Source organism: Leopardus geoffroyi, chromosome B4 (genome assembly GCF_018350155.1).
Source record: "Leopardus geoffroyi isolate Oge1 chromosome B4, O.geoffroyi_Oge1_pat1.0, whole genome shotgun sequence".
NCBI lineage: Eukaryota > Metazoa > Chordata > Mammalia > Carnivora > Felidae > Leopardus > Leopardus geoffroyi.
Genome location: NC_059341.1, coordinates 72152208 through 72174499, shown reverse-complemented (window position 1 = coordinate 72174499; position 22292 = coordinate 72152208). Strand labels below are relative to the sequence as shown.

At 38.7% G+C, this 22292-nt stretch overlaps 1 protein-coding gene across 5 annotated transcripts in view; it reads right to left on the bottom strand.

The window, feature by feature from the left end:
- Positions 1-22292, bottom strand: part of TMEM117 (transmembrane protein 117) — a 490241-nt gene that overhangs the window by 7223 nt on the left and 460726 nt on the right. For all 5 annotated transcript variants that reach the window (XM_045466029.1, XM_045466026.1, XM_045466027.1 and 2 more), the window contains one exon: positions 6128-6257. In XM_045466029.1, the coding sequence (XP_045321985.1) occupies positions 6128-6257 (130 nt within the window). The remainder of the gene's footprint in view (positions 1-6127; positions 6258-22292) is intronic.

The following is a 22292-nucleotide window of genomic DNA, read 5'->3' as shown; positions in this document are numbered from 1 at the left end:
ATAATTAAAGAAATAGCAGCTTGCTGTAACAGGCTTCTTGGCCAGATCAATGTCCTCCCATTGCAGACATGAGCAGTGATAACAGGCCTCACTGACTTAGCATCTCTTTAAGTAACCCCTTTAAGCACCTGTGCCCTCACACCCTAGGTAATTTAGGGATATCTGGAAACCACATTAAGTGCTTGGGCCATGAGGAGAACATTTAGTAAATTGAAGATATTTACTAATTTATGAATTAATAAGAGTTAATTTGAGTTAGCAAAGTAAGGTCTTAAGACTTAAAAGCAAATGAATATAGTTTCTCTAAGTGCCCCTCTTGTCTTTGTCACCTCCCAAGTGGGAGACTATTCCTTTGAGGACATAATCCAGTGACAGGGGTAGAAATTCGCTATGATAAAAGCAGAAGTAAAACGCCATGGGGTTATACTAAATTAGGTGACTATTAGACTCTTGAGATTAGGAATTATGTCATGTTCATTTCTGTATTGCCTAGATCCCGGCTTAGTTTTAGACACATATTAATTCAGAAAATGTCTGTTAACCAATAGGTAAACTGTGAGATAATTTGTGCAGAAAAATACAAGAAGTAAAGTTACAGTCTTTCAAATCAAATACATGTGTCACAATGATCTGGTAAATTCTGGGATACTGCTAAAATCAGATATAATCTGGAAAATTGGGAAAAGAAAATATTCATATCTCAAAGAGTATATATAATTCATTATATATTTCAAGTCTCTCTTCTGGCTGTAAAGACAATTCCTGAGGAGCATGTAAGTTTTATCACAGATGTCCTCATATATGCATAAATGAAGGCAGGACATCTCAATTTGGAGACAGCAGGCTAGCTCAGGGGCAGCAAGGGCTGACAGGCCATGGGCAAAAAAGCAACCCTGGCCTTGAAGAAGATGAGTTTTGGACAAATAAAAGGAATTGCTGCTTTATGTAGAAGTAAACATAGTTAACTCTTAGAGCTGCCTAAATGTGTTGAAAATAGAAACTGCTTCAGGAAAGGTTTAGAAAAATTCACAACTGAGATAATAGCAAGGGATCCTTGTGTACTTTGGATAAATTCATGATCTTTAGAGACTGTCATGGTGAACAGGATGCATCACATTTCCCTATAACGAGCCCCTTGTTAATTTTGTGAGACAGAATATTCTGGATGAACCACTGGCCTGCCCTCCCCAGCACTTCCCCTGATCTGACTGACACAGGAGAGCTCTTTAAAAAACAATCTCTGGGAACTCATTTGCCAGAAATCATGTGCCTATGGAAATAGAAACAGAGGGGTTTTATTCATTATCTTCCACATTCTCGCCATTGTAAAGCACCTGTGCCCTCACACCGCTCAGGAAACTGAAATAGAACACAGACGCTATGGAGGTTTGTTTACTTCTACATTTTCCATTTTTGCCGAAAGGGTTCCCGTGGGCATCATCGTGCCAACAGTGTGAATTCTCTCCTCACAGATGCACAGGCCTTCCTTCTGGCCTTTCCCCCGACCCCCTCCTAATTCACTCAGATGATGGCCACCAACGGGACACTTCCTTTGTCTGGCTGGGATGACAGATGGCAGAGCTTCCACCGGGATTGGCATTAATAGGACTCAGAGGAGCTTCCGAGAGCGAATTGAGAGGCCATTCCTCTCTTGCCTCCGGAGACTTAGTACCTCATATTTTGAATCCGTCTTTGCACTCACCTTATAGGTAAAAGGGAAGAGGCCAGAGGAGATAGTGGCATGGTTGCAGTTAGCATTTATGTTTAAGAGAGCAACAACGGGCTTGGGCTAAAAGCATCGATGCGACCTAATCACTAACCACGTATCCCCTTTGTTATGGAAGTCCAAATTCCCAGAAAAAATATTTGAACACACCCTTGGATAGAGAGCATTTATTTTTGTAAGCTGCAGCCCAGCTTGTGAAATGAAAGCTCCTACACACTGCAGCAAACCATCTGTCAAGGGGGCTCCAGATGAGCTAAACAGATGCAACAATTCAAGTCATTTCTGAAATGCATGAAGACAACTAGCATGGAGTCAGGATTAGATAATACCCAAATCCTAAATGCTTTTAAAATGCCAATGGGAACTCATCAGTGTCAGATAACCCTCTCCATACAGAGCTCGTCATTGGGAGACATTTTTTTCCCCATTCTTAGCATTCTCCTTCTTGACTCAGAACAGTGGATAACAGTAGAGCATTCAGAATAGTGGATAAATAATAAAAGAGCCCTCTCTCAGGCTACCTAATGTTTTTGAATTAAACAAGAAACATGAATTCTGGATGGATGAAAGGAAAAGCTTCAGGTAAAAGGAGTGAGAGTTTACTGAGTGCTTACCAAATGGCAAACGGTGTCTAAAATGCCTTGTGCATATTAATTTAAATCTCACAACAACTGTATGGGATATGTACCTCACTGTCCCCATTGAACAGATGAGAAAAGTGAGCCTCTAAGAGGTAAGGAACTTGACAAGGGACATGCCATCAGTCAATGGCAGAGCTGGAGTCTAGGCAGCAAACCTTTACGTTCCATTTTCTCAGCATGCCTTGAACATTATTTCTAGATCATCAAGAAATGACAGTTGAGGCCATGGTGGCACCATCTCTGAACCCCAGAAAAGAGTCACACAGACTCTTCTAGTGCACAACAAACACAGGCAGAGAATGCAACAGATGGAGCTGTCTGGGGGTCCATAGGATCCCTTCCTATCCCTGACTTTAGCTTCCTCTGTGGTCACCCAGGTGTTTCCCGACATAGCCTATTTTGGGACCTCTTTTCTTGACCCCAGGTCTGAACTTTCCAGCTCCTGCCAGGACTGTATCCTGTGCCCTTCTCATTAGCACCCCACTCTATGGAATTTTCATTGTCCTTTGGCTTTTGATCTTAAGAGTTGCATGTGAAAATAAATTAAAGCTGAGATGAGAGGAACTGTGACTGTAGCAAGTGTTTCTCAGCAGCAGCGTTTCTCAAAGAGGGGTCCTCTGGCAGCCTGCATCGGCATTATTGGAGGTGCTTGAAGTTCCAGGCTCCACCTCCTACCTCAGGCATCGGCCTCTGCGTGTGCAGCTGAGGGATCTTTTTTTTTTTTTTCAACGTTTATTTATTTTTGGGACAGAGAGAGACAGAGCATGAACGGGGGAGGGGCAGAGAGAGAGGGAGACACAGAATCGGAAACAGGCTCCAGGCTCTGAGCCATCAGCCCAGAGCCCGACGCGGGGCTCGAACTCACAGACCGCGAGATCGTGACCTGGCTGAAGTCGGACGCCCTACCGACTGCGCCACCCAGGCGCCCCTGAGGGATCTTTTTAACAAGCTCTCCACGTGATTCTCACACACACTGAAATTTGAGAACCACTGATGGATATAGAGAGTTTTATGCTTAATAACCAAGAGATACTACTCTATTTGCTTATCAAGAAAAGCACTGAGTTTCCCTACCAAAAGAAACAGAACCTGGAGGAGCTGATCAAGTTAGTGTTTGCAGTTGACTTGGGCATTTGCAGGCTACTGACTATTGAGCATATAAAACACAATATGTACCATGCTTTGGAAATTTTATCTAGGTTTCCCCAGAAACCATTTTCTTACAGAGCAAGATAAAGTAACAGGCCTTTCACAGGAGACTAGCTGCTACTTCAGAGTGTCCTCAGCAACATCTTCAGCAATTATCAGAACAAAGAGAGTAACATAACAAGAGGGGAAAAGTTCAGACTTTCTTCAGCCTCCAAACCTGCCATGATTTTCCTAGAAGTTTTTATCACGGATCTGGGGAGGCACATGATCATCCTACCACAAACTGGATCCGTGATAAAAACTTCTAGTTTTAACTATCTAGTTTATGGTGGAGCCCTTCACCCCAAAGTCGACATGTACCCTATTTTATTTTGGATCTAAACTCCAGAATCCTCAAAGGTCTTACCAGCAGGTCCAGGCACTCAATCATTTGCACAGCCGGTCTCCTGTCTCTGGGAAATAATCTGACTTCACTTGCGGCTTCTCCATCACAAAGGAGCAGTTCCCAAAGACCAGCACACCTAGGGGAGCTTTTTAAAAGTCCCATTTCCTGGCCTTTGCCCAGACCTACTGAGTTGGAACATCAGCAGTGGGCCCAACAATGTGTATATTTATAAAGTTTCCTGGGTGATATGATTATCAGCATAATTTGGCAAATGCTGCATCAAAGCCTTAATGACAGCATATTTCTACCTTCTCCCAAAATTTTTTTAAACATGCAGTCTCCATTATAAGAACTTTGCCAGTCTTTCCTCCTTTTAAGTTTCTAGAAAATAATACTTGGTGGAATGAAGATTTTAGTTCAACTGCATGGAAGGCTTTATCTCAAAGCTAATTACACTGAGGCTTCCTGTATGCATGTCCCTCTTCCAAGGCACCGAATGTAATTTTTAGCTGTAACTTTGCTTTTATATTCTTAAATAGAGCATTCCAAATTGTGTAAGCTTTGGGCACCACAAAACCTGAACCTGTCCCTGTCTAAAAATGATAGCAAATATATATGACAAAGCTCTGCAAAATAGCCCCAAATCAAATATTTTTAATAACTTGATTTTTTTTCTTACCAGTGAGTTCCTCTGAATGTCCCTCCCCCTTTTTAACCTGATATTATGCACCGCAGAAGTATATTTTTGACACGGATTCTGATACTCGTTCAGAGACAATACTAGTGCCATGATGGCCTGGGACAAGAGCTGATAGCAAGAACAGATGGTCCAGGCAGAAGCCCACCCAAAGGGAAATGATGATGCCATGTGTGTGTTAGCTGTTTGAGAAGTCCGAGAGGGTAGCATGCTGTCGAGATTAAGTGGGGACTCTCAAACCACACTATGTGACCTGAACTCAAATTGATTGATTTACCCAGTGAATTTAATAGATGGGCCTCATTCATTTTGAATAGGAGAAGAAACCTGCTGCATCTTCCCTATTCATGAGCTCATTCTCCAATTTAGGAAGGTCGCCTCATGCTCAAAGCAAAAACCAGCCCTCAAGTTGGGAAGCAAAGGTTTTTTGCAGGACTCAGATGTTCACGTGTTCTGTGCTCAGGCTATTTTTACTCAGCAGCACAGACGGTAGTGTAAGCACAGATTTCTTCAGCAGTTTTTAGCAGGTGTGGGATCCTAGGCCATTGTCCTTGAAACACACACACATTCACTCTGTGTAACCGAACAGCTTGGGAACTAATGCCATCATATATGTGACCATTCAGCTGTCTGCTTCTGGTTATTAAAAAAAAAAAGTATAAAATGTAACTTCAGGAAGACCTTTTATAGACGAGAATGACTGAGAAGTCATGAAAGAATATAATAAATCATATCGGAGCCATTTAGGAAGCAGGGCATATATGCACAGGAAATAATCTTGAGGATCTGCAAGAGGCTCACGTGAGAGAAACATAAGCTCTTCCACAGAAGTAGGTTTTAGTCAGTCAGTCAAATGAGAAGTGGCCAAACTCCCTAAAGGCACATGGTCTGACTGGTGCTCTGGGTTACCACTGTTCCAGTCTCAGCAGGAAATGAGGACCAAAGTGTAAAAAGTATAAATGCTGAAAAAAAAAAAAATACCAAGCTGCATGTTGTGAGAAAGCAACCAACCTAATGAAGAAAACCAAGGGGGAGTTGTAGATGGAGTTTGGCAGAGATAGCTAAATATCCATGCCAAGAAGTGCGGCCTCCTTCTCCAGGAATAGTATGCTAGAACAGTAGATGTGACACTGATGTGGCTGCTCAGCTAGAGACCACATTTCCTCCCTGACTCGTAAGTGGGGACATCTGATGAGCTACTGTCAATGGAATGTGAATGGAGGGCACATGCTTCTTTCCTGTGCCAAGGCGATTAAGAAAAAGGTAAGCCTTCTTAATCATTTTCTCCATTCTCTTTATTCCCATCTGCCTGCTGGATGTTGAAGTTGGAAGTATTGAAGCCGCTCATAGCCCAAGTCCCGGAATGATACTTTGGAACCCCCAGGTGACCTGGAACCACCTTGCACTGTTACGTGAGAAATAAAACTATATGTAAGCATACCTCTAAGATGTTACTGTTTGCTTTTTTATAGCAGCTAGTATTACTCTAAGTAGGAGACAATCAAATTGTGTTTAAAGTTACAACATACCTGTTATGTGAATATGATATTCCTCCTTGAAGATCTTCTGGAAGAAAGGAATCTTGAACTGCATGTGAGGAGTGTGCAACCCAGGAAGATTTACATCAACATCTCCCATAAAATGTGGGAATTCCCAGTCCTGTCAAAGAAAATCAACATAAAAACATATTTGTGATTTGTTTCGTTCCTAAGCAGCAAAACACCTAAAATTGACTTTTTACAAGCACTTATTTTAAAATCATTTAAATGCAGCAAGCTGTTGGATGTTTCAATCTGTAATGGTTATTTTATGTACATTAGGTAGTTGCATGCATTCAAAATCAAAATTAAGTCATAACTTACACCCTCAGATTTTCTCTTTAATGTGGTACTAAGAAGCCAATATAGAATTGATTTGCATCTATACGTGTTTATCTCTTTCATTCTGGAGAACTGATCTTAAATTTTTATAGGGAGGAAGTGATCCATATTTTATAAATATGTGGTAATTTTGTTATATTTTGTTTCCCTACCTTTTAAAAATATGAACCCTCTAAGACTATGTTTTGTGTAAGAGGACAAAGTAAAGAGGATCTAATTCACTTAACCAAGTTTTTCAACTCACATCCAAGGGCCTTTTATTAATCATCTCTGTTGACTTACTACATGCAATGGAAAAATGCCAAAGACTCCTGTCCTGTTCTCTTGCAATTTAGCATCAATTTGAAGCAGATGATGGAGGGCCTGACATGCTAGCAGGAGAGATGAACAATGAATTAATTCCCCAATGATCTTAGTTATTTTCTTGTTGTAAGGCAAAATCAGGAGGGCTGACCCTCCCTCTCCTAAGGAAGGGAAACAGATGCAAATGAGGATATTTTTAGGTGTCTCATCTGCTCTTGGTTTTTGGATAGAGCACCAAACTGAAGTTCACTGGTAGCGTGTGAAGAAAGAACAGACTAAATAGACTCAAATATGAACATCTGAGGTGGATCCATAGGCATTCATACACATATTTTCACTTTGAATAACCACTAAATTATCAGTCCTATGTTTAGTGAGTATCTTTTAAAAATATTACTTAAAACATAATGGAAAAAAATATGCATTTCAGATTTCAATACATTATTTTAATTTAAAAAGTTAAATCTTTCCACGACTGCTATATATTCAGCTCATACAGATATGCCAATAATAGAGTTGCTGGAACATTACAGTGGCCTCCGTGTCCATCCCACTCCCCTTTCGGCTGAGAATTCTGGTCAAGGGAGGATAGGCTTCAGAGAAAAGGAGCCTCTGAGTGGCGGTCGCCAGGAAAGTTTTCAATGTCTATTAATTTCATGACCTATGAATCACTTCAAGCTGCTAACAAGAAATACACAAAAAGAAAAATGAAATGATACCACATCATCTTTTTCTATTGGTCTGTATGCACATATCTTGTTGGTCTCACCTCCCCTTGTTTTTCAGACATCAGCAGTAAGTAGACATGTAATTTGGAAAATTTGGAAATCCCAAAGCATAAGCTGGATCATTTAGAATATTTTGATCTAAAATATTAGTGTAAATGGATTGGTGGTAATACTTGTGAATTACTGCACTTTATTAAATTGCATTTTCCTTTATTTTTCATCGATATTACTTTGCGTTTTTTGTTACTTGAAATACTCTTGCTAAAAGTATTGGAATTGAATTTGGTCTTTGCTAAAATGTAACTGACATCTCCCATGAAAAATTATGCTTGACACACAAAGGGTCTGATAACCAGAGTATTTTTCCCTTTCCCTGGATAAACAACATAAAGCATTATCAATAGAGCAGTTCTCGTTTTCATTTTTTTTTTTTTTTTTTTTTTTTTTGGTTTAAGGAAGAGAATAGTTCTTGGTAGTGATAGGGCAAGTATAGTTAGTGTACCTTCTTTTTTGAAAGGTGCTCTTGGACTGTTCTCATTTAGCTTTTTATTCCATGAAATGGAAGTTTTCTACCGGGTATGAAATTGGTTTAGTTAAAAAGTAAACTTAAGAGATTTCTTATAGAATGGGATCAAAGCTTCATTCACCAAAAAAATAGTTTCTCAATTATTTCCCACCTGCACTTGGAGGAAGATGAATTAAGGAAATTGAGTGTGGACAAAACAGAAGAGAAACTCTTGATCCTTATTTGGATGATGGCATTAGTGGTTTTTTGTTTTGCTTTGTTTTTGTTTGTTTTTTTTTAAAGAAGGGATCAGGACAAGGAGTTCCCTGGAATGTGTGATAGATGTAGCCGGTGCCATGTAAGAAAAGTTTTTGAAAAGAGGATTAATAAAAAAGAGATGGTACATTCTTTTAGAGTCACTCCTTCCATATTATTTTTTATAATCACCCCATCTTGGTTTTCAAAACCCTTTTCCTTAATCTTGGAATTCCCTTCTCTCCTTGCTAGTCCAATTTTTGTGCTTCAATTCCTACTCCCACATACTTCTCCAGACTCATGATTGGATCAGTGTAAATTCTGGTCTCACTTGACATAGAGTGGAATGGTAATAATAATAGTAGTTGCTGTAATTTGCAGGAAGTGTGGGGCTTGTCTTAATGGACAGCAGGTATCTGAGGCTGGTGATACCTACTTTAAGTAGGTGAAAGAGGACGGAGGATGGTGTTCTGAATCTCTTTAGGTTTCAGCCTCTTTATAAATTGGGGTTAAATAGGGGTGCCTGGGTGGCTCAGTTGGTTAAATATCTGACTTCAGCTCAGGTCATGATCTCGTGGTTTGTGGGTTCCGGCCCCATCTCAGGCTCTGTGCTGACAGCTCAGCCTGGAACCGGCTTCAGATTCTGTGTCTCCTTCTCTCTGCTCCTCCCGTGCTTGCTGTCTCTCTCTAAGTAAATAAACATTAAAAAAATTTTAAGGTAGATAGATAAATAAATAAATAAATAGGGGTTAAATATTGCGACCTCATGGGCTCCTTAGGAGGATGAGATAATGCAGGGACAGCAATGAGCACGGTGCTGGAGACAGAAGGAAGCAACAGGGAAATGGCCAACAAGCATGGCTGGTTTCCCAGCATGATCCCAGGGTCAGTTTTATCCTGAGAGTGAAGCAGAGGAATGTGATAGGTCTGTTTTCAGAATCACACATAGGCTGCTTCCAGGTCCTGGTGAGAAAAGTCGAACGCTGTCTACCCCTTTCTGCTCTCATCCACTGCACAGTGCTGGCCTCCTGAGGTCTGTGACTGGGACTTTGATCAGAGTGGTGTTCTCCCAGAGGGCACTGGGAGCAGGGCTGTAGGGAAGGTGCCTCTCAAAGAAACATGTGAGGCAACCTCAGGGGGAAGATGGAAGGACATGACCAACTTGGTTTCTTGTGCAATGTGGTGACACTGTTGTGACATCCAGAAAGAACTTAACAATGGGGAAGGGAGGCACTGCTTCTGGGCAGGTAGGAGCTGGTAAGCTAGCACATGAGTAACTAAGAGCTGAGGAAATCTGTGGGCATTTGGCATTAATTATCAAGCACTTGCAATGTTCTAGCATCACCCTAGGCTATGTATTTATATTTTACCTATGTACAAAATGATTGTGAAAGCTTACTATTATTAGCCCATTTTACAGATGAGGAAATTTGTCTTAAAATGATGTAGTTGTGTTGTGGCAGAGCATAGCCCGAAGAATAAATACCTCCTGTCAGGCCATGCTTTCTCTGTGAACAGTGATAACAGTTATTGTTTTTCACTCTGAACTGGGATTATTTTGACCTGCTCTATCTGTTCTACTGGAGAATCAATGATGACAGTCATCTCCTGCTCGTCTCCCACCAAAAGCCGTTCCGTGAAAACCTTTGAACTGCATCCCTGCCTCCTACCCAAGGGGGTCTCATTTTTTATCTGACTCAAATTTAAACAAGAAGACCATGCCTAACTAGTTCTCCACTAAGCACCTGTCCCAGGGATAGCTGGCTTCTAATCACACTGATAAGTTGGGACATTTGACTAACAGGTGATTGACATCAAATACTGAGATTTGTTTGACATTATAACTGGATGTATAGCCAATTTCATACACAGCTTGTATATAAATGCTATGAGAATCATGGCTTGCTTTCTTGCCGTGTAAACGTAAGGCATATACTTTGGACACAAGATGAAAATGTGGAGTTATGAGAATGACGAGGCAAAATGTGTTTAAAACCATGGTAGATATAGGCTGACACTGTGACTGTATATTATGAAATGCTCATTTAATTTGTTCTTCAAGAAACGTTATCAGTAGTAATTCAAGGCTTCCTTACTCCTTTCTGTTAGTAAATCTAACAATGACTACAGAAGTCTATCACATTAACGGTTCAGTGAAGTAAGAGATATTTAGGCCCATCAGCTCATACCTGCCCCTCCACTTCTCATCAGTTCATGGTGACGAACAGACTTCCATCTTTGTATCTTGCTTCATATAAGAAACAGTTAATTCTCATTCCGATGGGCATATTTCCCATATAAAAATAAATGAGCAGTGCCATGGTATATATCTAATCTTATTTCTTACATACTATGGCTTACTCTGCCTATAGCAATAAAAATCACATTTGGACATTGATGTCCAAATTACATTGGGACATGTAATTTGGACTGATGCATCCAAATCTGATTCTGTCCAAATGTGGCCCTCTCATTCATGGACCACATTTGGACAGAATTTCAGGGAAACATTAAGTATATAGGCAAAATGGTCTCAGGATATGCTGGATTCATCATTCCCTCATGTTTTCTCATTGAGACACATGCCTTGGGGCCAAGAGAAAGAACTTGGTACTATGCAGAGGAACTCAAGCTTGAAACCAACACTGTTTTGAATTCCCCAACTGGCATTCAATTTCCCAAATCAAATGAAGAGACCTCATTTCTATTTAGAGAAGCGTTAGAGGATAAAAATGTAATAACACTGACTACCCCACAAAACTAAAGCCATGGTATCAGAGCAGAAGTTTAATGTGTGTGTTCGTGTGGGGCGCAAATATTGGCCACTTGATTTTTTAGAAAATTAAGACATTAGGTTAGAATTTACCTATGAATGATCACCATTTCAAAAAGAATTGACAATAAATTCTTAGATGTTAATAAAAATTAGCAACATTTTTTCAGTGGAATAATTTATCTCCTCTTTATAGGCATTAGATTATTAAGCTTTAAATGGTTTCAAAAGATAACTATACAGATATGCTTTTTTTCATCTTCATTAATATCTATTTCTCCTCATATTTCAAAAACGCATTTAGTCCTATGAATATCAGAACATTTCACCAAAAATTTCTCCAGCTTATAAAGTAGCTTTTCTATGTTGCTAGTGTCCTAGCAACAGGATTTTAGGTAACAGTGAACTGTGGTGGCCTGAAGAATTGTACTTATGCTTTGGGTGATATTTTTGTTTCTTATTAAGAATCTCGAGGGCCTGATTTCTTTCAGCAACCCTATCCTTTTAATTGGCAAAGTTTCCTTGGTATCACTTGGCTGAATAAATCCTTGAAAACCTTGACATATAGTAGATTTTGCTTATTTGTTTGTTCCTTGCCTATCTCTCCCATTGGAATGTAAGCTCCAGGGAGCTTACATAAGTTTTCGCTGCTTTGTTCACTGGTCTATTCCTCATACTTGAAGGAATGCTCAGCATATAATAAGAACTCAAATATTTGTCAAATTGATGAATGGAACTCTCTGCAAGTTTAACATATACAATAATCCCTTGTTGGTTTCATGTAAATGGAAACACAGAATGGATTTAGGTAAACAGAGGCAATGCAACACATACTTGTCTTTCTAAAATGATATTACAAATAAATCTGAGGCTCATTATGAAAAAAAAATTGGTTGTTCCCCCCCCCCCCGCCCCCATAAACTAGGTATACTGGAGTCATATAGAGCATAACCCAAAGATTAAACCATTTGCCAAAGATCACAGAGGAAAGGAGATGGCAGATAACTAGAGAAAGAAAGTGGTCAAGTGTAAATATTGTGAGATGAGTTAATGTTTGGGGAGTTACTAAAAATGCCTGTTGGGATGATCCAAGACACCCTTTTAGTTGCCAGATTTACAATTAGTGAATGTAAAGAAATTCATGATACATGTCCAATCTAGTCAGAGAACAAAAAAGAGAATGTAAACCAACATGTGATTAAATAAAAGGGGAGGATCATTTCCCACAGTAGGTGATGGCAGGAAGACCGCCAAGGCAAGGCTATCCATCAGAGATACCCTGCAGTAATTGAGAGTGATGTACAAAAGAGAGATAGTAATTGTGAGTGATGTACAAAAGAGATAGCAGGAAGTTATTCAGATGTCCTTTGACAAACACCTTCTTCTTACATGTTGTTCTTTCATCTTCCTTTAATATTCACTATTTTTCCCCCTCAAGGGCAAATGCATTCTATAATATTTTGAAGTTTTCTCTCAGGAGGCACATTATCTATTTTAAAAGATTTTAAATCTTTAGGGAAAAATCATGGCTTTTCAGTAGAAGTAGGCTTTGTCAACAAGTAGTAGAGATGGCAGATCTCATTCATTGCTAAAACAAATCCCAAGTCCAGCTGTAAAGCCTTACTTAAAATGTTCAAAGAATGTGACTCGTTCGTGTGTTTTTGTATATTCTAAGATACCAGTTAACTCTCAAATCATGGTCCAAACAATCTAATTTATCCCAAGGGCCTATTTTGTAATGTTACTTAATATATTTCTTCATCGATAATTTTTCTTACTTGCAAAAGCCAGTAAGAATTTTCCAGGCTAATTTTGAAGCCAACATATATCAATGAGATATAAGCAATGGTTAAATGCCTGTAGAAAAAGCCAATAATAAGTCAAGCCCAGAGTAGATTTGAAAAGTAAGTACAGTTTTTTGTTACTTTTTAAAGACCCTACCATGAGGTTCTGGCAAAAGAGAAGTTGGTTTTTTAAAAGCTTTTTTATATCTACACACCTCGAAAACATCATTCCCTTAGGCACCAAGATGGAAGAGTGTCTGATGAAATGCACTGGGCCTCATTAACAGATGTCCTGCTTTGGCAGACTGATGTGATGAAGGACAAAATAAAAGTCAGTCCTGTAAGTGTTTACAACTAATAGAAATGCATCATGTGGCACCTAGGAATAATGGGAAATCAATACCCCTCACTGGGGTGATACAGTTCACTGGTACACAAGAAAGAGTACTTGACATCTGAGAGACTCCTCTGCGGGGGGATGGGAGGAAACAAACCATTGCCTATGACATGTTGCTGATAACTAAAGTTAGTGCAAAGTCTAATTTTTTTTACTGTTTATTGAGAGAGAGAGAGAGAGAGAGAAAGTGGGGGAGAAGGCAGAGAGAAGGAGACAGAATCTGAAGCAGGCTCCAGGCTCTGAGCTGTCAGCACAGAGCCCGACGCAGGGCTCCAACTCACAAACCACGAGATCATGACCTGAGCCAAAGTCAGACGCTTACCCAACTGAGCCACGTGGGTGGCCCAGTTAGTGCAAAGTCTAAAGAAATACATTCTTATAACTCAATAATGTCCTTTTCAATAAAATTATCCATCAGTTATCAAACAACTTACTTTGCACTTCGTAAGAAGAATGACTATTAACTACCTAATAAATTGGCATAGTTTTTACTTAAATGAGAGCTCCTAATAATTAGTCTTTCCCTTGTAAGGAAAGAGTGAAATCTAGTGGAAGGAGGTCCTCAGACAACACATTTTTATGTTTGTCAGACACTGGCTGCAGTTCAACAGCACATAGCCCTTTGCTTACTCTGCGCTTTATCGTATTTGCACATTTGGTACGAAATGTCACTGCTCCAGTATCTGTTCTGGCTCTGTGCATGCTGCCAGCAGTGGTCACATTCAATTGTCTGAATGACTAATTTCTTCTATGGGCTATATAGAAAAATTAATTTGCATACTTTCAAAAGAATAGATATTATTGTCCTTGGTAAAATTTTTATTTAAAATTTTTTTTAACGTTTATTTTTGAGACAGAGAATGAATGAGGGAGGGTCAGAGAGAGGGAGACACAGAATCTGAAACAGGCTCCAGGCTCTGAGCTGTCAGCACAGAGCTCGACGCGGGGCTCGAACTCACGGACCGCGAGATCATGACCTGAGCTGAAGTCGGCCGCTTAACTGACTGAGCCACCCAGGCGCCCCTAAAATTTTTATTTAATATTCAGGTAATTTTTATGTCTGAAAAAATGATAATAGTGGAGATCAGTGGGTAAATGTAATTCAATATAAAAATATTCACTTCACAGATACAAGAGAGAGTATGAAGTTGATCTAAATATCAGATGGGTGGTTAAGATAAAACCTGTAGGATTTCTTGCAATGTGTTCATTTCTATGATTATCACTTCTTTCAGGAGTGTCTTGTAGAGCATATATTCTGGTCAGAAGACCAGTCAATCAGCAAATAGCATTATAATATGGTGTCAAAGATTGATAAATACTCTGAAGGAAATCTAGCAGGGTTAGGGGATGAAGAGTAGTGAGTTAGGGGTGGGCGTTAGTTTAGTTAATCAGAAGAAAGCTTCTTCGAGGGTGAACTTTGTATGCAGTACTGACTGGTAGGAAAGAGCAAGCCCTGTAAAGTTGTGGAGGAGAAGCAGATCAGCTAGGAGGAGGATGCAAAGACCCTGAGGAGGGAATGAGATGGGTGTGCTCAAGAAACAGCAAGGGTAGAATGGTTGTAAGAGTCCGAGTGGTGCTGGCTGTAGGAGGAGTAAAGACCAGTTAGAGCCTGCTGCAATAGTTTAGCTGTGAGATGGTGGTGGGAAACATGGGTGGTCAGGTATTCAGATCGACATGTATTTTAAAGCTATTACCAACTGAACTTCTGAACTTACCAGTTGCTAAAACAACCAGTAGCATTAACTGGGTAAGGAAAGATGGAGGAACCAATACACTTGTAGAAGGTAGGGAAGTGGATAAGAAACCCAGAGATTTTTTTCAGAATGTGAAAAATTAGACATCCAAATGGAGGTAGTGTGTAGGTAGTTGGGAGGCTTAGGGGAGAGGCAAAAGCTGGAGATACAGATGTGGAGTCACCCGTGCATGGATTGACCTAAAGCCTTAGAACTGAATAAAATCATCTGAAAGGACAGGAAAAGAGGAGACTTACCAAGGACTGAGCATTGAGGCACTCCAACATTTAGAAGTTAGGAGAGGAGAGGCCAGGAAAGAAAACCAACAAGGAATGGCATACATTACAAGAAAAACAGGAGAAAGTGGCATCCTAGAAGTCAGGTGGAAAAAGTGTTTCAAGAAGGAAGTAGTGATTAACTATGCACCAAAAAAAAACTGAGTAGGAAGACTGAAAATTAAATATAGTACTTGACAATATGAGGGTAGTTAATCTTGATAAGGTCTCTGAGCTCCAGAGGAAGATGATATTGTGGACAGAAGCCTGAGTGGAGTCTGTTCAAAGGAAAATAGGAGATGAGAAGTAGAGGCAATAATACAGAACTCTTATGAGGAGATTTTATTAGTGGGAAAGGATAAAGAATCAGTAACTGGTGAGAAACTATAATTGTACTAATTTCAAAGAAATTTTTTTTAGTATAAGGTAAATTGAATTTTGGTAGAATAGGGGACTCTGACACCCTAAGATTCCCTTTTCGTATTTTAAGATGAATGTTAAAATCTGTCCACCAGTATGGATATTCTCTGGTTGTTTACAGCTGATGTTTATTCTGATTGGTCAGTACCTCTGCCGTGCCAATTGATAAATATTATGACCATCACTGTCTGTAAAGTCAAAATAGATGTTTTCCTGAAGAACAAAACAAAACAAAGCAACACTGGGCTAAGTTCATTGTGTCTTGAACGCAGCAGGCTTTTAGAGACAATAAGCCAGATCCTTGCTGCTCTGTACCCAGTGTGGTTTCCTTCTGTTTTACCTTTCAGTAAAGACTTCAGATTCTGGAGCAATCACAGAGTCTCTGCTCTAACCCCCATGGACAACTCAGTGATAACATGAACAGAAAATAAAACCTTTAGAGCAATGGATTTGAACTGTCAGACTTTCCAGGCCTTTCTTCGATGAGTTTTAGGTCAAGAATGTTCATCCTCTGAGCTCTAGAGACAAATTATCAACCCTCAACTAAGAGAGCAAAGACTAGAAAAACAAGATACATAGGGGCAGGGTAGGATAGAAAGAATAAAATGCATTTTGTTGTTTGAGAATTATACCCTCAGTGAATTGAAAAAAAAAAAAATGAAGCTATTGATAGTCCAAAGGTCAATAGCCAAGAAAAACCTCAAATACATTGTTTTCCTTGTTAGCCACCTATGGGGGAGATATTCTCCCCCCTCAGGGTCCTTTTGGAAAACAAGTTTACATGCTAGGGTAAAGAAGACTTGCATGCATGTTAGTAGTTGCCTGCCTTTATATTGACACTATTCATTCAGAGAAACCTGAGGTGGTGACAGTGGGCTAGGTATATAAATTCCCCACAGCACTGATAGAGTGATTGTTAAGTCTACATTTTTTGCAGAAGTTCTCTATAGCGCATTCAAGTCACCCATAGAATGGGATTACACTGATATTCAACTAATTCAGCAGCTATTCAACACCCACTATATGCAAAGCATCTATTCTCAAAATATATCAAATGGCAGTAATAAATACAGTTGTAGACAATGAGAGTCAGTGAGGCTATAAGTCTCCAGCCATGTTACCCAACAGATGGATGGTAAAGAAGAGACCAGATGAAATTTAATCGGTAATCTCTAAACTATACTTCCTCACATCCCCCTAACTGAGAACTGTATTTAGGAGAAAGAAAATACCTGTTGAGGAGATTAACTATATTTTCATACTCTATTCAAACTCTAAGCAAGCCAGTATTTGTCATGAACCTACTTTATGCCAACCATCTGATCCACTGTAAATCACCTGCAAGTATATATGGTAGGGAGGCTTTTTATCATTTTATATGGAAGTAACTCAGGCTCAGAGAGCAGTCAGGTAGCTTGCCCAATGCTGCACAATAGGTACCAGAAAGATTTGTACTTAGGTCAGTCTGACTCCAGAGACATTTCTATACAGCATATCCAGCTTTTTCATGACTTTTTCTTCAGGTTCTAATGTCACAATTATCTTCCCATCTAAAAGCCAACTGTCATACCAATATGTGATTCTATTTGATGCTAACTTGCATTTGTAATGAAGTTTCTTTCTTCCTTCCTTCCTTCTATTTTTCTTTCTCTGTTTTCTTTCTCCTTTCTTTCTTTCTTTCTTTTCTTCCTTTTTCCTTCTTTCTCTCTCTCTCTTTCCCTTCCTTCCTTCCCCCTCCCCCTTTATCTCTCTTTCTTTCTTTCTGAGAGAGAGACAGAGAGCAGAGAGAGAGGGAGAGAGAATCTTAAGCAGGCTCATGTCCAGTGTGGAGCCCAACACGCACTGGGCTTGATTTTACAACCATGAGATCATGAACTGAGCCAAAATCAGGAGCCTGATGCTTAACCCACTGAGTCCCCCAGGTACCCCCCCAAAAGCTTCCTTTTAATGTGTGTTGCAGCTTAGCTTGAAATAACATTTTCTCTTAATTATTTTGCTACCTAACTTCCATTGCAAAGTAAAGGCATGGCAGTGGATCTATATTTATCCTGAAAGTCATTGACAAAGCCTGCAAAATTTGCAGGCTGAGATATGCATTTAACTCTAGATGGTTTATGACCATCTTAGAATTTTTACTGCCAATGCATGGATTTGGCTCTAAAGTTAGAATATTTCTAGTAATGAATACTCTCTCCTCAACTCCTTTGCACTTCGGTTTTCTCACCTGAGGATATTTTTCATCATGTTTAGGCACTCTGATGGCAGACTCCTATATCATTCCATGGGAAAACAGGATGGATTTGGGGATGATTTAGTGCCTACTAGTGATGGCTATCAAACTTTGAGACTTCTTAAAAAGACAACTTTTATGTTCCTTTGGAACTTGTATGAAGGTAAGATTTGTGCTCCTAACATATCGTGGCTGCACATATCATTAAGTGATAAAATTTTATACTATGTAGGTGATGAGGCAGAGCAAAAACACAAGAAAGAGAACTATAAGGATAATATATATATTTTTGCATAGCAATTTCACAAACTATTTTATTTTATCTCTAGTTTTCCTTGTTCTGTGTGTTGAACTGTGTCAAGTTACTTTGTTACTTGGAACCCCTTATTTCCAGGATTTAGTCTTCTTGTTCATAATTATGATTAGTAGAATATGACATAATTTCCATAAATATAACATTATGAGTAATTTTATTCAAAGCCCTTCTTGATATTTGATCCTAAATAGAATACCAGTGTAACCCACGCTAATGAGTACATTGTAATGTTATGAGGTTGAAGTTTCACATCTCTGTGCAATATATCAGATTTCTAATGAGATGTGTCATATTTAGAAATGTTACAAGCAATATCCTTGAGCATATGTGGAAACAAGGTAACAGTGGACTTGGGGAAGGTGTTAAAATTTATCAGAAAATAATTTTATGCTACCTCAGGATAATATCTCATAAAATTTTTATTCATAAAAATTGTTAAGCCTATGGTTCTGAAAATTGACTTTTAATGCACAGAAAAACTATATGAAAGAAATCATAAAAACTAAACATAAAAACATAAAATTTTGCCTTCAAGCATTGGATTATACTTGGTGAGTCATAGGTAAATGTGAAATTATTACATTTGCCAGTTGCCAAAGGCTTTGCTTTATGGATATGTGCAAATATACACATAAATCAATTAATATGTTATTTTTCCTATATAAACCCAAGTAGACTTGATTCATTACCTCTCACTAGAGAAGAAGTTGGCAAATCAACATCATTATGAAACTGTTCAGGTGATAGACTATGTTCAGAAATTAATTTTCTGAATAAAGTTTCCAAATTGTTTTCCAGATATGTGACTTGCTGACTTAACTCCATCCCACTTCCAGCTCAGATACCTGTATTTTTAAGACTGCATTTCTCTTTTAAACAGTAAATCCACTCTTTGACAGTGACACACACAGACTACAAATTTCAACTAATCACATATCATTTGCCTTTTAGTACAGATGCATGATTGTCCTAGCCAGAAATGGGTATTCTTTAAATCTCTTCTTTGGGAACAATACATATATATAAAAAATGTTGAGGTGTTTTAATGAAATTCACCTGCAAGTTATGCTAATTAACTCAGGGTAAGTGAAAGATTTCTTCATTTGTACTTCCTGAGCCTTGATCGTATACATTGTAAAAGAATAAATATAAGAATTCCCAATTTTTAAAAACTTTTCTTTTACAAGTCAATGGTCTATCATTTAGCACACCTTCACTGACAATTCTATACCATGGTCAACAGGTTACTCATGCTATGATCCAAAATAAGGGGATGTCCTCTAAAGTGATTTCAGTGAAAAGAAATAAATTTCCATTTACTAATATTATTAAATATCCTGCTTGCCACACCTCTAGCCAGGCACTATAACTGATGAACAGTTATGACAATGGACACCATGCAGTGAGCTAAATGAAATAGTCTCTGCACCAAACTCAGCTGTTTACATACATTTCCTCATCTTACTTCTTAAAGAATTCTATAAGGGAGGTTTTCATTTTCCCCATTTTGCAATTGTGAACCGGGGTTCAGAAAAGGTACCTGACTTGCCCACTGCACTACAGCTAATAAGTGAAAGGGTAGGAACCAAATCTTGGGTCTTTCTAGCCTCTGTGTATTCCCAGTGTTCTTTATGCTCCCCAGTGTACTTGGTGAGTAGTAGGAAGTTAGCTTGTCCTGGCTCTAAATGATCTATTACTGTCTTGGTCTAACCATTGTTTCTTTTGTCTCTCTCATCGAGCCCAAAAAGAAACTACCAAATTGTGTGGAGATGTTTGCCCATAATTGTTGTTTGTTTCTTCTCTATAACCACAACTACCCTGATTTCCAGTTATTACTTTTCATTGAAACTAGATCTTGCTTCTACCACCACCATTTCTAAGCTAATATGTGTTTTGTTTTCCTGGTAATAGATAATCTCTCTCTCCCCTTTTTTTTTTTTTTTTTTTTTTTTTACTTTTTCAAAGAATATTTGTATGCTCAACATTTGTTGGTGTCAGCCCTTCTTCTAAGTATTGGTGATATCTCAATGAACCAGGTAGACCTGATTCTAGGCTCTGCCTTTGTGGAGTTTACAGTTTGAGTGTAGGATAAGTATATAAACAGGCTCATTTCAGAAAAATGATTAGTACTAAAGAGAAAATAAATCAGGATGATTAGTTGACAGAAGCTACTTTAGATAGGTTAGAAAAGATCTCTGTAAGGATAGAACCTCTCCAGCGAAAGGTACCAGGTACCATGATACATGCTATGGATGCAACAAGGACCAAAACAGATCAACAGAGTCCCCACCATCAAGTAGCTTAAGTCTAGTGGGAACAAGATAAAACAACTAGTAGAGTGAAATAAGTGGTAATAATGGTTGGAAATAAATTAGGGTCTCAGAGAATAAAAAAGAGGACAATTGAGGGGCCATCTTGGTAGAGGTGACACCTGAGCTGAGACCTGAGGATAAGAAGATCCAGTCACACAAACAGCAGAGAATATAGAGCAAAGCAAGTGCTTAATTATCTACTTTATGCCAGGTACTCCTGCAGGTCCTAGAAACACAACAGTGAACAAAAGCCCAAGTATACCCTGACTTCTTGGAGCTTATACTTGAGTAAGTGGGTTGGACAAGAATCAAATAATGGTGGAAGCAGACCTTGATACTTCTGGGTTAACTTGTATGGTCATGCCCGTCTGTCATTTACCTAACCATCACAATATCACAGTTTGGATCTATGTAACTCCTCTTGCTGTCCTCCTCAGTGCTAGAACCAAAGAATCTTATGTTATAGCTCCATGATAAACTACTGCATGGTGTTAACTTTTCACACTTACGTGTTGATTATATGCTCCTTAGAGATATACTCAGTCCTTAGCACAATGCTGAATACACAGTAGGAAGTAAAACAAATTCAATTGATTATTCACCAACATTTGTTAAGTGCTTACTATGTGCCATAAATTTTACAAGGCCTTGAATACCAAAGATATGAATCAAACTTCCTGCCTCCAAGAAACTTATCTCCTAACAGAAGAAGTGAACACATTAAATAGTACTTATAAGGTAATATGGATGCACTGTAACACAGGCATAAGGCAGGTTCCCTATGGACCTACTGGAAAAGGAGTTCCTCATTCAAACTGTCAGGAAATGAGTAAATTAGCCAATCATTCTCTATCTTCCATTTTCATAGTGACCATAGGCTATTAAAAGTATGTAGATCATCACCACGCAATAGGACTAGGAGGTAGCCATATGCATTGCTCATCTTTGCTATAATTTGTGGAGTTGTTGGTTTTAAACACAGACCAGATAAGCTTTTCCCAGTAACTTTGGTTTATCTAAATTTAGGTTAGCTGAAGATCATCTTTCACAGATGCACTTTTCTTAGAACATTTTGACTTCAGTCTTATTTTCCCCAACCAAGACCCTGCTTACTATAAGTAGTAAAATAAAAAATGCAACCTATAGAACTGCCACAATGCTCAATGCATATCATTTGAATACTACTGCTGAACAATAAAAAATGGGATTGGTTTGCAAAATTCCTGGGAGTTAGCAGAATTGTTTTTTTGTGTGTGTGTCCCACATTAACCTGAGTCATTTTGCAACATTGCTTTCAACCATGAAACAGACACAAATGGTCATATGATTTCAGATCAGCAAGAATATTATTGAGAAAAGTTACTAAAACCTCAAGATTTCCAATTCCATGGTTAAGGCCGTATGCCTTATTCATATTTAAGCTAGTATTGACTTCAAACTCTAGTCATCATTTAGATTGATTGCCATTTTGAGTAACATTAGCCAGGCAGTTTCCTTGGTCAGTATTTACATCACACATCAATATTTTTTAATGTTTACTTTAACCAAAGCCAATATTTTTTATCCTTGACTCTTGAGGTAATTACTTTGGTAAATGACTATGGCATAAATCAGGTAACCATATAACAACTCACCACAGAAAACAGTTATGCACATATCATTTTCCTCAATACCTCTATAAGTAATAAGAAAACTTTACAATCTCATTTACCTTCTTGAAACACGACGTCAAATATTGGTATACATGTACACACTTTCTTAATTATATTCAGAGAACATT